Source organism: Mizuhopecten yessoensis, unplaced genomic scaffold, assembly GCF_002113885.1.
Source record: "Mizuhopecten yessoensis strain PY_sf001 unplaced genomic scaffold, ASM211388v2 scaffold11151, whole genome shotgun sequence".
In the NCBI taxonomy this organism is placed as follows: Eukaryota; Metazoa; Mollusca; class Bivalvia; order Pectinida; family Pectinidae; genus Mizuhopecten; species Mizuhopecten yessoensis.
The window spans coordinates 845977-858532 of NW_018408905.1; the positions used below are offsets into that span (position 1 = coordinate 845977).

At 35.3% G+C, this 12556-nt stretch overlaps 1 protein-coding gene across 1 annotated transcript in view; it reads right to left on the minus strand.

Annotated features, from left to right (window-relative positions):
• Positions 1-11573, minus strand: part of LOC110466987 (vegetative cell wall protein gp1-like) — a 14197-nt gene extending 2624 nt beyond the window's left edge. Inside the window, exons 1-4 of the mRNA XM_021523829.1 lie at positions 11523-11573; positions 1286-1386; positions 876-949; positions 363-422 (exon numbers count right to left, since the gene is read on the minus strand). Of these exons, the coding sequence (XP_021379504.1) occupies positions 363-422; positions 876-949; positions 1286-1386; positions 11523-11573 (286 nt within the window). The remainder of the gene's footprint in view (positions 1-362; positions 423-875; positions 950-1285; positions 1387-11522) is intronic.
• Positions 11574-12556: the final 983 nt, after the last annotated feature.

The window sequence follows — 12556 nt, forward strand, 5'->3', positions numbered from 1 at the left end:
CTACACGGTCAAAACTGGAATAGCCCTTAAACAAAGATAACGCAACTTTCAACATTCAAAAGATGACCTATAACTGCCAGTTTGATACATATTTCTGCAAATGCTCAATTTTTCAAAAATGTTGAAACACTAGTTAGGTATCAATAATGTAAATTGAGATTTCATCAATAAATTAGTTACATTTTTTTAAAATAAGTACATAAAATGCGATCTCACTCGGGAACATGAAAAACTTTCTGTGAATATTCTAAGACTTTAACAACAACCCTCCTTCCTCTAGTTTCATAATTCAAAATGAATGCTTGAGGCATCAAATAGTGTTAGGAAAGGGCTTTAGAGTTAACATTTTTAGAACGCTTTACCTGGTGATATTTGTCTGCAGGACATGTCTGATGAACAGGCCATGATAGAAAACTGTTTTTCTAAAATAAAGGAAAAAAGAAAGTAAATCATAAATGGATAGATCATTTCCAAACAGCTGAGGGTAAAACCTTTGAAATCCAATTAAAACAATAAAAATAACATTTTATACATGTTTACTTACACAAATCTGTACATGGGTATGCTTTTACATATGCTTTTGCGATGGGAAACTCCACATGATCCAAGAGGCAAATCAGGTTTCTAAAACAGATAAGGGAAAAAATACAAATTTCTATATCGTTGCATGTGAAGAGGCAAACAATGAAATCTGACAGTTTGTCCACCAATACAATTTCCTGAAATACAACTTATTCGGTTTGTTTCACAAATATATCATGTTTGGCACGAGACAGACTTTTTAGCAGACAAAACATTCGTAATATATACAAAGGTTAAAAGTCAAACGCTACTAGGGTAAGAAATAACGTGTATTTACCCCGATTTCATTGCACCTTTTTCATCATCATTGAGATGGTCTGTTGGTAGATTACATTCGATTAGTTTCCTCTTTTTGTAAGCATGGTCTCTGTGAAGATACAAGGTGCTCATTTAATAAATGTATTATCTAAAAACTAAGAAAAAATAAAACTATGCAATTTGGCAATCACTGCCTTCATTGGTCTTCACATATATGTCTCGATTTATATAAAGGAAGGGTTGCTTTATAGCCTTTTTGTAGAAAACTTAAATAATAAATACATCAGAATTTATTGAGATATCCATCTTTTTGGGTATTAACAGGGTTTTCTTTACACATATATCTCTCCTGGTGTTCTTCAAGAATTATGAACTCCTGACTTTTAACCATGAACAAAACCTTTAAAAGTTTTATTTATATTTTAAATACTTAGTATGTACTTACTGTGATGCCTGTCTTCTTTTCAAATACTTAATGCAGTCTTTCACTTCAGTCTTAATTGTCTGTTTATCTTCTGTATTGATGTTGGTGACATGCTGCTTGACCTAAACAGATGTAAATTTTTATTATGCTTAGTTGTAACTTGTGATTAAAACTTTGCAAAAATAACAATGTACTACCACAAGTACAAAATATGAAGCCAGTACCAATGAAATGATTTTTGATTATTTTTTTATACAGAGAATGCTATTAGTTGTATACCTTTCAACCATAATGTTAAGCAGAGATACTCAATACAGAAACGGATGCAAACTAAATTTCCGGGATTTAAAAGGATGAAATTATAATTCAAGTTTCATCATTTCAAAAGCAATTTTAGTACTGATTGCACACTTTTAAGCAAACATGCAGTATGTGTTTTGGCGACTTGTAAATGATATTGCTGTTTATGTGCTTGGATAAAGTATTTCCTAGTATAGAAGCATAAAAACATGATAGCTAAAACCTTGTTGACACCGAACATCTGACAGCGGTATAAACCTACAAATTACTTTTAAAATCATTGACTTTGAAACAATGAGTGAAAATGGGGTATGAGTACCTAACTCTTAACTGTACAGTTTGCATTATATAATTTCTTGTTATAAGTTTAAGGTCTAAAAGGTGGAAGTTAATGCCAAAAAACTGAAACCTTAAACCTTAACTAATATTTTAACTTCACCCAAAAATTCATACATTGGCCTTTAGTCTTTACAACACATATCTACTAGCTGTATGAAAGTCTGTTCTATTGATGTTACTATGTATATATATGTAGAACAATAGTAAAAAAAATCCACGCCAGTACAAGGTAATATGGCCGACAGTGAAAGAAGACATCTTGTTTGTCTTTTGTTGACAAGAGAAGAAGAAGAAATAGTAGAAGGGATATTTACAGTACATGGTTGGGATTTAATCAGGGCAACACAGCATGACCACATACCTATGATACAAAACACAGATATAGGAAATGATAGAGATGGTGAAGAAGCTGGACCACTTCTGGTGACACAAGGACAACCTGAAACAGCTTCAAGTGGTAATAGTGGAAATTTAGCCGCACATTCTGATGGACGGTTTAGCGATACCGAGTGTCCACATTGCTTTTGTGACAGATGTGTTGTTGATGAGACCAATAGACAAGTGTGGTGGCCTGAAATGAACGCTTTCCCAAATAGTAGGAATAGACAATTACGGAATGAACTCTACAAACGAGTTTGGGCCATTTTAAGTAATAGAGGTGCATGGGCAGATCAACGATGCTTTTTGAAAAACAGAGGCCACTTGAAGTTGATCTAACAAGAAAACATTATACCTGGGATACAAGAGATATACTGCCAAATTGTGTATTGATTGCAGTTAGAATTTGGTACCCCAAAACATCAACTGAGGAATATGTTGGACACTCATGGGGTAGTAATTAATCAGTCTATTTTTATTTTTTTGAAACCTCAACTCATGGACTACTATGAAATAAAATTCAGGAATTAAAGAGAAATAAAGGCAATTAATACAAGTAAGTGAGCATGTTTAGTTGTTTATCAACAAGAACTGACTAGTGACCTCAGATAGCCGTACAACGTAGACGGTCAATGTCAGTTGGGAGCTGTTACTCCCCTCACGATTTGAAATTGGAATAGCCCGAAAGTACAAAATTCAAATATTTTGAATAAAAATATGTAATATTTGTCATTTCTTCAGATTAGGATTTGATAAATAAGCACACTTTTATTTTCACACCATTTTTTGGTAAAAGTATGTGGTTATTTAGACTAAAATTTTAAAAAAGTAGAGCAAGTGAAACACTTATGCTGCAGTTTAAAAGTTGTACATGATCTGCCATGCTTTAGTAAGGTCCACTATGTATAGGTGAGCTCTGTCTTGAAGTTAAAGAAGATCGAAATTAGGTCAGTCTTTTGTTGGAGAGCAGGCTACCTAGCCCCAACTCCCTTGAATCTTTTTTCTATTTATGTAGGAAGGGGGAGGTAGGTTTCTTCTAGTATCGAGTGATACAGCTCTGACCAACTGAAAGTGTTGTCTCACCACTGACCGTGCCAATAATTAAGATGGCATAAAGCTCAAGAAAGTATCTGGCATTAACTGTTACATATATTATAAATTATAACTTAAAACACACATAAAAGGTAAATAAAATGATTAATTATAAATTAAACAAACACGTACTGTACAACACAATTTAATATACTTTTAGGTTATGGAAACTGTATCCAGAGGTGGTGTGTACATCTAATATATAGTACAATGAAAAAGAGGGGTTGGATGGTGGGCGAGCCTTGATCGAAAAAGCGTGGGCGGTTTGTTTAAATAAAATTTTGTCCAGTATCCGTTTTATTTTTGACCTGTGGTAGACTTCGTTTTTTGGTTTGGTGCACACTTTCTTGAATAGTTGCCCTGGCAAGACTGGCAGAAATGATTGTACCTACAGGGTCTGGACCTACATGGCAGACCGTTGTTGAAATTGAAACATGGTTTGCCACAAAAGGCTGGTTGCCCGATTTTCCTCCCAGTCGCTGTACATTTGATGCCTGACCATTTACACCAGGACTTGTTCTTAAAGTGGCAGCCTTGGTGTGTAATTCATCATTAGGCTTTTGACAAGACCGCCTGTGAGATAAGTGGCAGCCTTGGTGTGTAATTCATTATTAGGCTTTTGACAAGACGGCCTGTGAGATGGGCGCAGACGACCGAATTTCTCGTCGTATTACCGCCAAGCCACAGCACCATGGTTCGTGTGTAATTCACGAATTGTCGAGGCATATTCTAGCAGATTTGCTGCCTCAGCAGGCCATCTCTGAATATATTGCAATAGACGTGTTGAAATACGACGTCCATTGTTCAATGGACAGAGGCTGTTTTGATTAGGACTGGCCATGGTTTATGTTTATGACCCCATATGCAATATTCAAGGATACAGGGTCTTCAGTATAGTTCACTGAAGAACACGCAGATCAATAAATTCCCCCGACCAAATTTTGTTCTTAATTCGGTCAGAGACAGAAGCACCAAGTGGGATCCCCCCAGAAAGGTCAATACATAAGGAGGGGGTGTAGCACTCTCCCCTTGCAACTCACCCTGTATGAAAAGTCCCCCAAGCATTGACATGATCTGGGAATTATCGGTTACATTCCCTGAAGAACAAGACGGTCACCACCACCCATAGTGTTATATTGATCGAAACAAACGTAGATTCCAACACAAGTGCCTTTAGTAAGTAGGGGCTGTTTAATCACATTCACATTCATCCGGCTTTCAGCATCAATAATCACAGATTCAATCTGTCCCACTCCCAAGTAAAGATCACTGACTTCTCCATTAAGGAAAAAATTGCAAGGAAAGCATTTGAACTATTCGCTGTTGGAAGGATCTGTGGACTCGGCTGTCATGAGCCTGAGATAAAATGATTTAGTCAGAGGTTCCTCCTTTATACGGTAACTGATAGTGAGTGAAAGACTTAAAAATGTCATGTCACTGTTGGTACAGTTCTTGCAGCCTTTTGAAAAAGTTCATGAAGTCCTCAAAGTTATGAGAGAGGGAGTTCAGTTCCTTTTTCTCATCCTCCTTCCTCCCATCAATAACCATCCCTGTCTGTTGTGATATTGATTGCTTTTCCCCTAAAATAGAATAAAGTCACCATATAATTTCTGCACCAGAAATAATAATGTTTAGAGACAATATTCAAAAGAAATAGGAGGCAAAGCAGTATAATGAGCTTGTATAGTGAGAAATAAGGCATTCAAGCTTAGGAATTCATTAATATGGTTCACAAAAATTTCAGTAAGTCAATCTCTTTGGTAGCAGAACTAAATATAAACAAAATGTACATAAAAGTCAACTTATAACAGCACATCTCATGGGGGCTTTAGACACGTTAACTGGTTTCTAAGATGTGTACATAAAAAAGGCACCAGTAAAAACAAAACAAAATTATCTCTCTGTTTATATATAAGCCTTCGAATTGAAAAGCCTGATAAATTTGAAACAGTACTCTTGTGGAAAAAGAAGGAAATGTTTTCTTGAACCACAGTAAAAAAAGAGGACAGTTTAAACACACACAAGATATTCACGGTTTTCATTAATACAAAAGATGAAGCAGAGCATCACTCTCCTCTGGTTGTTTCCAGAAAAAATAAATTAATCAGGAAACATGGATATGTCAATTGCACTCCTTTGTTTTGCTTACAGTGTGCAAATGTGCCTACTATGTGCTGATCAGCTTTCCATGTGATGGGTTTTATCAAAATATTGCATATTCGTTCATCGTTGAAATAACAAATCCTTACTAAAAACTCTAAAAACAGAAACGACGGCCATGTTAGATCACGCGTGATGTTATCGCAATTACCCGTTTCCTTATATGGCCTTCTCGCTAATTACAGTTCAGCCAGAAACGAAAGATATGCGCCGATAGGCCTACATTTTATATGTCTGTTGGTGTGATTTGCGTATTTCGTTTATTGAAGTATTACCATATAACAGGACTCTTTTATTTCAATATACACAAAAACAACAACACCTTCGGAATGATTTCAGACATATACTACCGGAAAACACGAGTGATCTCCCTTACATTTAGACATGCGCACATTTTACTTTCGTTTTGTGTAGGCCTAGACATCATTCGCAACGCGAAGCGGAAAAGACGAAAATGCAGGCGAGTGTTGACTTAATGTTAGGCATGTTGTTTAAGCAGCATTGACAATGAACAATATGCATACACTTCTGCAACGTTTACCTACTACTGATTCATAAATAAGGCTCTGTATCCCGATTTCGGTGACTTGTGGCCAAGCATGCGGCCGAAGCCGCAGAGAATGGCGCATGTTGTCAGCGGCGATGACAAAAAGGAAGGTGCTTCTACGGTATGTATAGCAGTAATTATGCAAAAACAAACAAAATAAATGGACTTTTTACATGAGTGAATTACAGCGAATTACAGCGTCACAAGGAACGTCTTTCTCCAGACGTGTTGCAAAGTTTTCGAACTGCTAAGTTGCAAACTGATTTCACTTAGGCGTTGTTTGTGAGGATATTTGGCCTTACATTTCTTCTCATTCAGTTGAAAAAAAACATGTTATAAACATTGTATCATTAGATTCATTGTGATGTTGGAAGTCATTGAAGTTTCAATTGTTATACTACTTGATGTTTTGGAAACTTAAAAAAGTATAGTAGTTCTAAATATTATGAAATGACAGAAACATTAGGCCAAACAAATTACTTGTGTTTCTACCATCAGAAAAAAATAGGGTAGGTATGTATTAGCTAGGCATTTTATTGTTAATTTGAAAAATATCTTTACTGCGCTAATATATAGCAGGAGTTCTGACTTTAACAGTGCATATAAAAACTAAAGGGTATTGTAGGAACACAAATCTGAGATAAGTCTGGTTAACCACACTGGTGTCGAACACACCAATAAGTATTGTGTGTATAATATATCATAGTTTATGCACATCATATTACTATTAGTGTGTCCAGTATCTGTGGGGTTAGCATAAACACAATATTTCTTTTAAACTTTTAATTGGCCTTATTTAATGATCATTAATAGGTTAGACAGGGTTCGGTTTCCAATTCGGAAACTAGACCTGTTAAAACAGTTATAATTTTTAACTTGAGACATTAAATATTTCTTAGCAGAAAAAATTGAAATATAATTATTTTTCAACCTTTTCTGAGTTGTACAATTTTAGAGTATCTTCTGTCTGAAATCTGGACATAACTTGTTTTATGACAAAATGGGACTAGATAGAAAAACTTTTCCCCAGTATGACATTTTTTTAACACCCTTTTTTCAAAAACCAAGTTATGGTCAGATTTCCGACAGAAGATACTTTAAAATTGTACAACTCAGACAAAGGTTAATAAATAATTATATTTCCATTTTTCTGCGAAGAATTATTCTATCTTTAAAAGTTATAAATGATTACTGTTTTAACAGGTTTCCGAATAGGAAACCGAGCCCTGTGTGACCATTAATGATCATTAAATAAGGCCAATTAAAATAAATATTGTGTTTCTGCTAACCCCACAGATACTGGACACACATAGTAATATGATGTGTATAAACTTACTATATTATATATTATACACAAATTACTTAATGGTGTGTCCGGCACCTGTGGCTAACCAGACCTGTCCTAGATTTGTGTGCCTACAATACCCTAAGTTTTTATATGCACTGTGAAAGTCAGACCTTCAATGACAGCCAACATCACAGTGAATCTAATAATACAAGTTGTATAACATGTTATTTTCCCCAACTGAATCGGAACACAGGGGCACGCAACTACTATTAGTCTTGTTTTAGGCTTTCAGTCGCTTGGTACATTATAATCGGGAAAACACTCGCCACAAAGATTTCTCACATAATTCTCCATCGATTTTTAGCTCACCTGACCAACGTGCCAATGAGCTTGTGGCGCGGCGTCCGTCGTCCGTCCGTCCGTCCTTTAAACGACTTCTTCTTAATAACCGAAAGGCCTAGGGTGTCGATATTTGGCCAGAAGCAAACTGGGATGAGGGCTACACATTTTGTTAAAGGTAATGACCTTCACCCATTTCAAGGTCACAGGGATCAAATATGTTAATTTTTTTAAACATCTTCTCGATAAGCAAACTGCCCAGGGATATGATATTTGGCTTGTAGCATGCTTGGGTGAAGGCTACCAAGTTTGTTCAAATGAATAACCTTCAATTATATTCAAGGTCACAGGGGTCAAATATGTTAAAAACTTTTAAACAACTTCTTCTCAATAATCAAAATGCCCAGGGTGATAATATTTGGCCGGTAGCATGCTGAGATGAAGGGCTACTAAGTTTGTTCAACTGAATTACCTTGACCGACTTTCAAGGTCACTGGGGTCAGATGTCTTAACATCTTCAAACAACTTCTTCTCAATAACAAAAAGGCCCAGGGTACTGATATTGAACCTGTAGAATGCTGGGATAAAGGACTACCAAGTTGGTTCAAATGAATTGCCTTGACCGACTTTCAAGGTCACTGGGGTTAGATGTCTTAACAACTTCTTCTCAATAACCAAAAGGCCCAGGGTACTGATATTGAACTTGTAGAATGCTGGGATGAATGGCTACAAAGTTTCTTCAAATGACTGACCTTGACCTACTTTAAAGTTCACAGGGGTCAACTTTGTTAAAATCTTCAAACGACTACTTCTCAATAACCAAAAGGCCCATGGTACCGATACTGGGCCTGTAGCATGCTGGGATGAAGGACTACCACATTTTAAACCTAATGTCCTTGTTCGACATTCAAAGACAGAGGCATCATATGTTTAAATCTTTTAATGGGTTCTTATGAATCACACACTGATATTCTGCCTGTAGTCGATTTTAGCCCACTTTTTAGATTACAAGTGTGAAATTAATACCAGGTGAGCGATTCAGGCCCCTCGTTTAGAATCTAATAGAATCGAAAAGTCTTAACTTATACAAGGTATATGCATGTAATTATGAATATACATCTGATTAAATTTTGATGAATAGGAGGAATAGATTTTTATATATAGGTACTAAGCAAGTTGACCTTCAAAGGATGAAATGTTTACTTTTTTGAGGGATTCATTCACAGAATACTTTTATCAAGACTATAGAAGAAGCAACTACAGATGAAACTGAAAATGAAGGATCGAGATGGGATAAGATGTGTGGACATTACAATTCAAAATATTGAAAATTAACTGAAATGCATGATAATGAAACAAGTACAGCAGAAGGTATTACATTGTAGAAACTATTTGCCTTAATTAGGCCTAGTAAACTTATATAGTGTTGATCTGACACGAGTGCTAATGATAATTGAAATAGTCTGTTTAGTGAGCAGATGAAACAACATAGAAGCAAATGAGCATGTGGTATTTGGAAAATCAAATGATATTGTAATAGATATTCATTTGTATTGTTTTTTTCACAAAGCATTATGAATGGCATTAAAGGAAACATCATGAAATACTGAAATTAAAATGTCAAAGTAGTTTTTAGTGAGGTAAACTGAAATAAAGTTGCTACAAGAGATCTCATAAGAGATCTTAAAACGCACCATCATACAATTTTTATTACTTGTAATGATTTTGATTGGATCAAAATGCCCAAGCACCCGCTAATAGGCATATTTCTTTTACTTTATCAATAATTTGCATTCCTACTCGTCATGTATTACTATAAACTATGTCAAACATGACACCATATTGAAACTAAAATATCCAAGCAGCCGCTAATAAGCATATTTACTTGATCAATAATTTGCATTCCTACTCATCATGTATTACTATACTGAACAAAAAAAAGAAACGCACAATTAAATTATGCAATCAACAGCCTATAAACAAGTCTACTCTTTACAATACTGTTGAGGAAAAGTCTGTGTGACGTCATTCGTGTCATCAGTAGTTACTCAAAGTGGGATACCCGCGAAAAACAAAATGACACTCTAGTACCTGGTGTGGGCACCTTTTGCACGAATCTCTGCACGGATTCTGCTATGCATTGAATTCATGAGAACATTTATTGATGTTTCCTAATACGCCTGTCCAGCTCATCCCACAGATGCTCAATGGGAAACTAACCCAGTCTCACGGAAACGTGTACAGAGACACCAAACTGCCATGCGACAGCAGTTTGGCTATGACCATCCATCAACATCGCAATTGCTCTACCCCTCTGAATTTGCGTTAAGCAATGCATCTCGGTCAATGGCGAAATCAAAATACCAATGTCGAAAATGGATGTGGTTGAACTTATAATATCCGTTGAGATTATTTGTTTGAAAAACTCCGGCTTGGCTTGATCACGCCGCGTGATTTGGACTAAAGAAGCTCACAAAGTCACAAAATGAACTTGTCACGCTTGGCTGATTTTAGGGTAGATTGTTGAGAAAGGAGAAACTAAAATGCCCAAGCAGCTACTAATAGGCATATTTACTTATCAATAATTTGCATTCCTACTCATCATGTATTATTATAAACTATGTCATACATGACAACATATTGAAACTAAAATGCCCAAGCATTTGTATTTCTGCACATCATGTCTGATTATAAAATGTGCTATAAGTCACCTAATACAAAGAAAACTGATCACACATTGAGCTTAGAATTGATTTAGTGACTCAGTGTGACGTTACACTTTACAGATCTGAAAGTTCTGCATTGGATGTGATTTTTTGGATCACTTTATCTGTAGCACCATATATGCTTTGCTTTCAAGCAAGAGCTCTTCAAGTAAGTCTGCAGCTAAGTTTTGCTCGAGTAATTCCTCTTTGTTTAACTCTGTGAGGAAATCTCTCAGAGGGGCGTTGAACAAAGTGAGTTTAACTGAGTTCTGTGATGGGTCATTTGCAGGTTTTATGTTAATGGTTCCAGAGAACTGTTGCAACATGTTTGATGACCGTTGCTTCATATTGCAGAGGGCAGCTGTAGAATTTCATGTCAACAAATGGGTTTAGGATCTCCCTGTGCACGATGCACAAGATTTGAAATCTGTAATTTGAATTTGTTCCACAGTTGCATCTGTGGTAACTGTTGATGGTTTTTGGCTATCCAATATGTCCTCTCCAATGTTGATGTCTGTTGTTGGAGCGACTTTTGTTTTTGCTGTGTTTGCAATGTCCCAAATTTCAAGTTATTTTGCGATCACATGTGGTTTGAACAGTATTAAGTTTGATAGTTAGGTGTTGTATGTTTTTAGACTCTGCTTTTTCTGCTAATTTTCTATTTTATTTTAGTAAGATTCACAAGTGGAATAAATCACCAATAATCAGTATTATTTTGGTAATTACGCCGTTTTTGCCGAAATAAAAGTAATACGCTAAATGATTTTGGTTTCTAGGACATATATACCAATCTATCAAGCAAGGGGAGAAATAATGGAGAAAAACATATTTGTTTATTTAAACATATACTGCAAATATTCCCATGAAAAATTATTATTATTTAATCAAAAATGGTTTATTATAATCAAAGTTAATATAACACAAATATATTGATGTGCACATGTGGGCAGAAAAATGAGGAAATTGGTGAAAAGACATGCAGAAAATTCTCATGATGGGGGGTTCTGGAAGCCCAAAAAACACCTGGATCTGTCACTGATTAGCAGTGTTTGGGGCCATGTAATAACATGTCAAATTTTCTGTGAAATGCACGCGAGATATAGGTCTTACCTTGGTAGTCGTTTCTGGCACGTCGTCAATGATTTGTTTGGAAGGGTCCATTTAGACTTTAAACTGGATGCCTATTCACGATTTTTATACTTTTAGAAAATGTGTTCTAACTTATAAAATCCTTAACGACCAGGCTCCAGGATTTTTAAAACAAAATTTATTTACCTATGTAACCCAGATTTCCACAAGAACCACAAGATCTTCTGCGAAGAACCAGCTCTATATCCCCAAGTGTAGAACAAGTTTTTACAAAAATTCTTTTAGATACACTTGTACTCTTTTATGGAATACTTTGGAAGAAACCATACGAACCACAACAAATGTTCTGGCTTTTAAAAAGGCATATCTGGCCAATTATTTTAAAAATACTAGATCATGAATACCATGTGTTACCGGCGGACCAAGTAGGTAGGGGATTCCCAATCACTTGGAAACCAGGTACTATATGGTATATACTATATGTATATTTTAAAGTACAATATTTGAAATTATCCCTATGGTTCTGTTTAATATAATTTCCAGAGATAATCCTTATATTACCCTGTGATAAATATATGTATGTATTGACTTGTAATACACTGTGATATTTTCTAATGTTTTAAATGCAATTCTGTGATATTTAGTGATACAATATAATAGGTTGTCTTAATAATGTATTGTACTATTTAACTGCTTTTTCTATTTTATTGTATGTCATATGTCTCTGTATGCGTGATGTGCTGTTGTTTTATGTATGTATCTATAATGTGTTTTACAGGGCCATATTGTAAACTAGATGAAAATCTAAATATGTTAAATATGTTACCCTGTCTAAATAAAAGAATTTATTATTATTATTATTTATTATTATTATTATGTTTGCAAATACTATGCATCCCGTTTATCACCAGAATCAGTTAATTTTGTCGTAATCTCCATGCACTACGAGGTGTTAATTTTCAAAAGAAATTGGTGTCAACAAATATTGTTATTGCCACTCACGTGAAGATAAACATCAATTATTCAAGCGTGGCATGCTTCAATGACGCAGCATA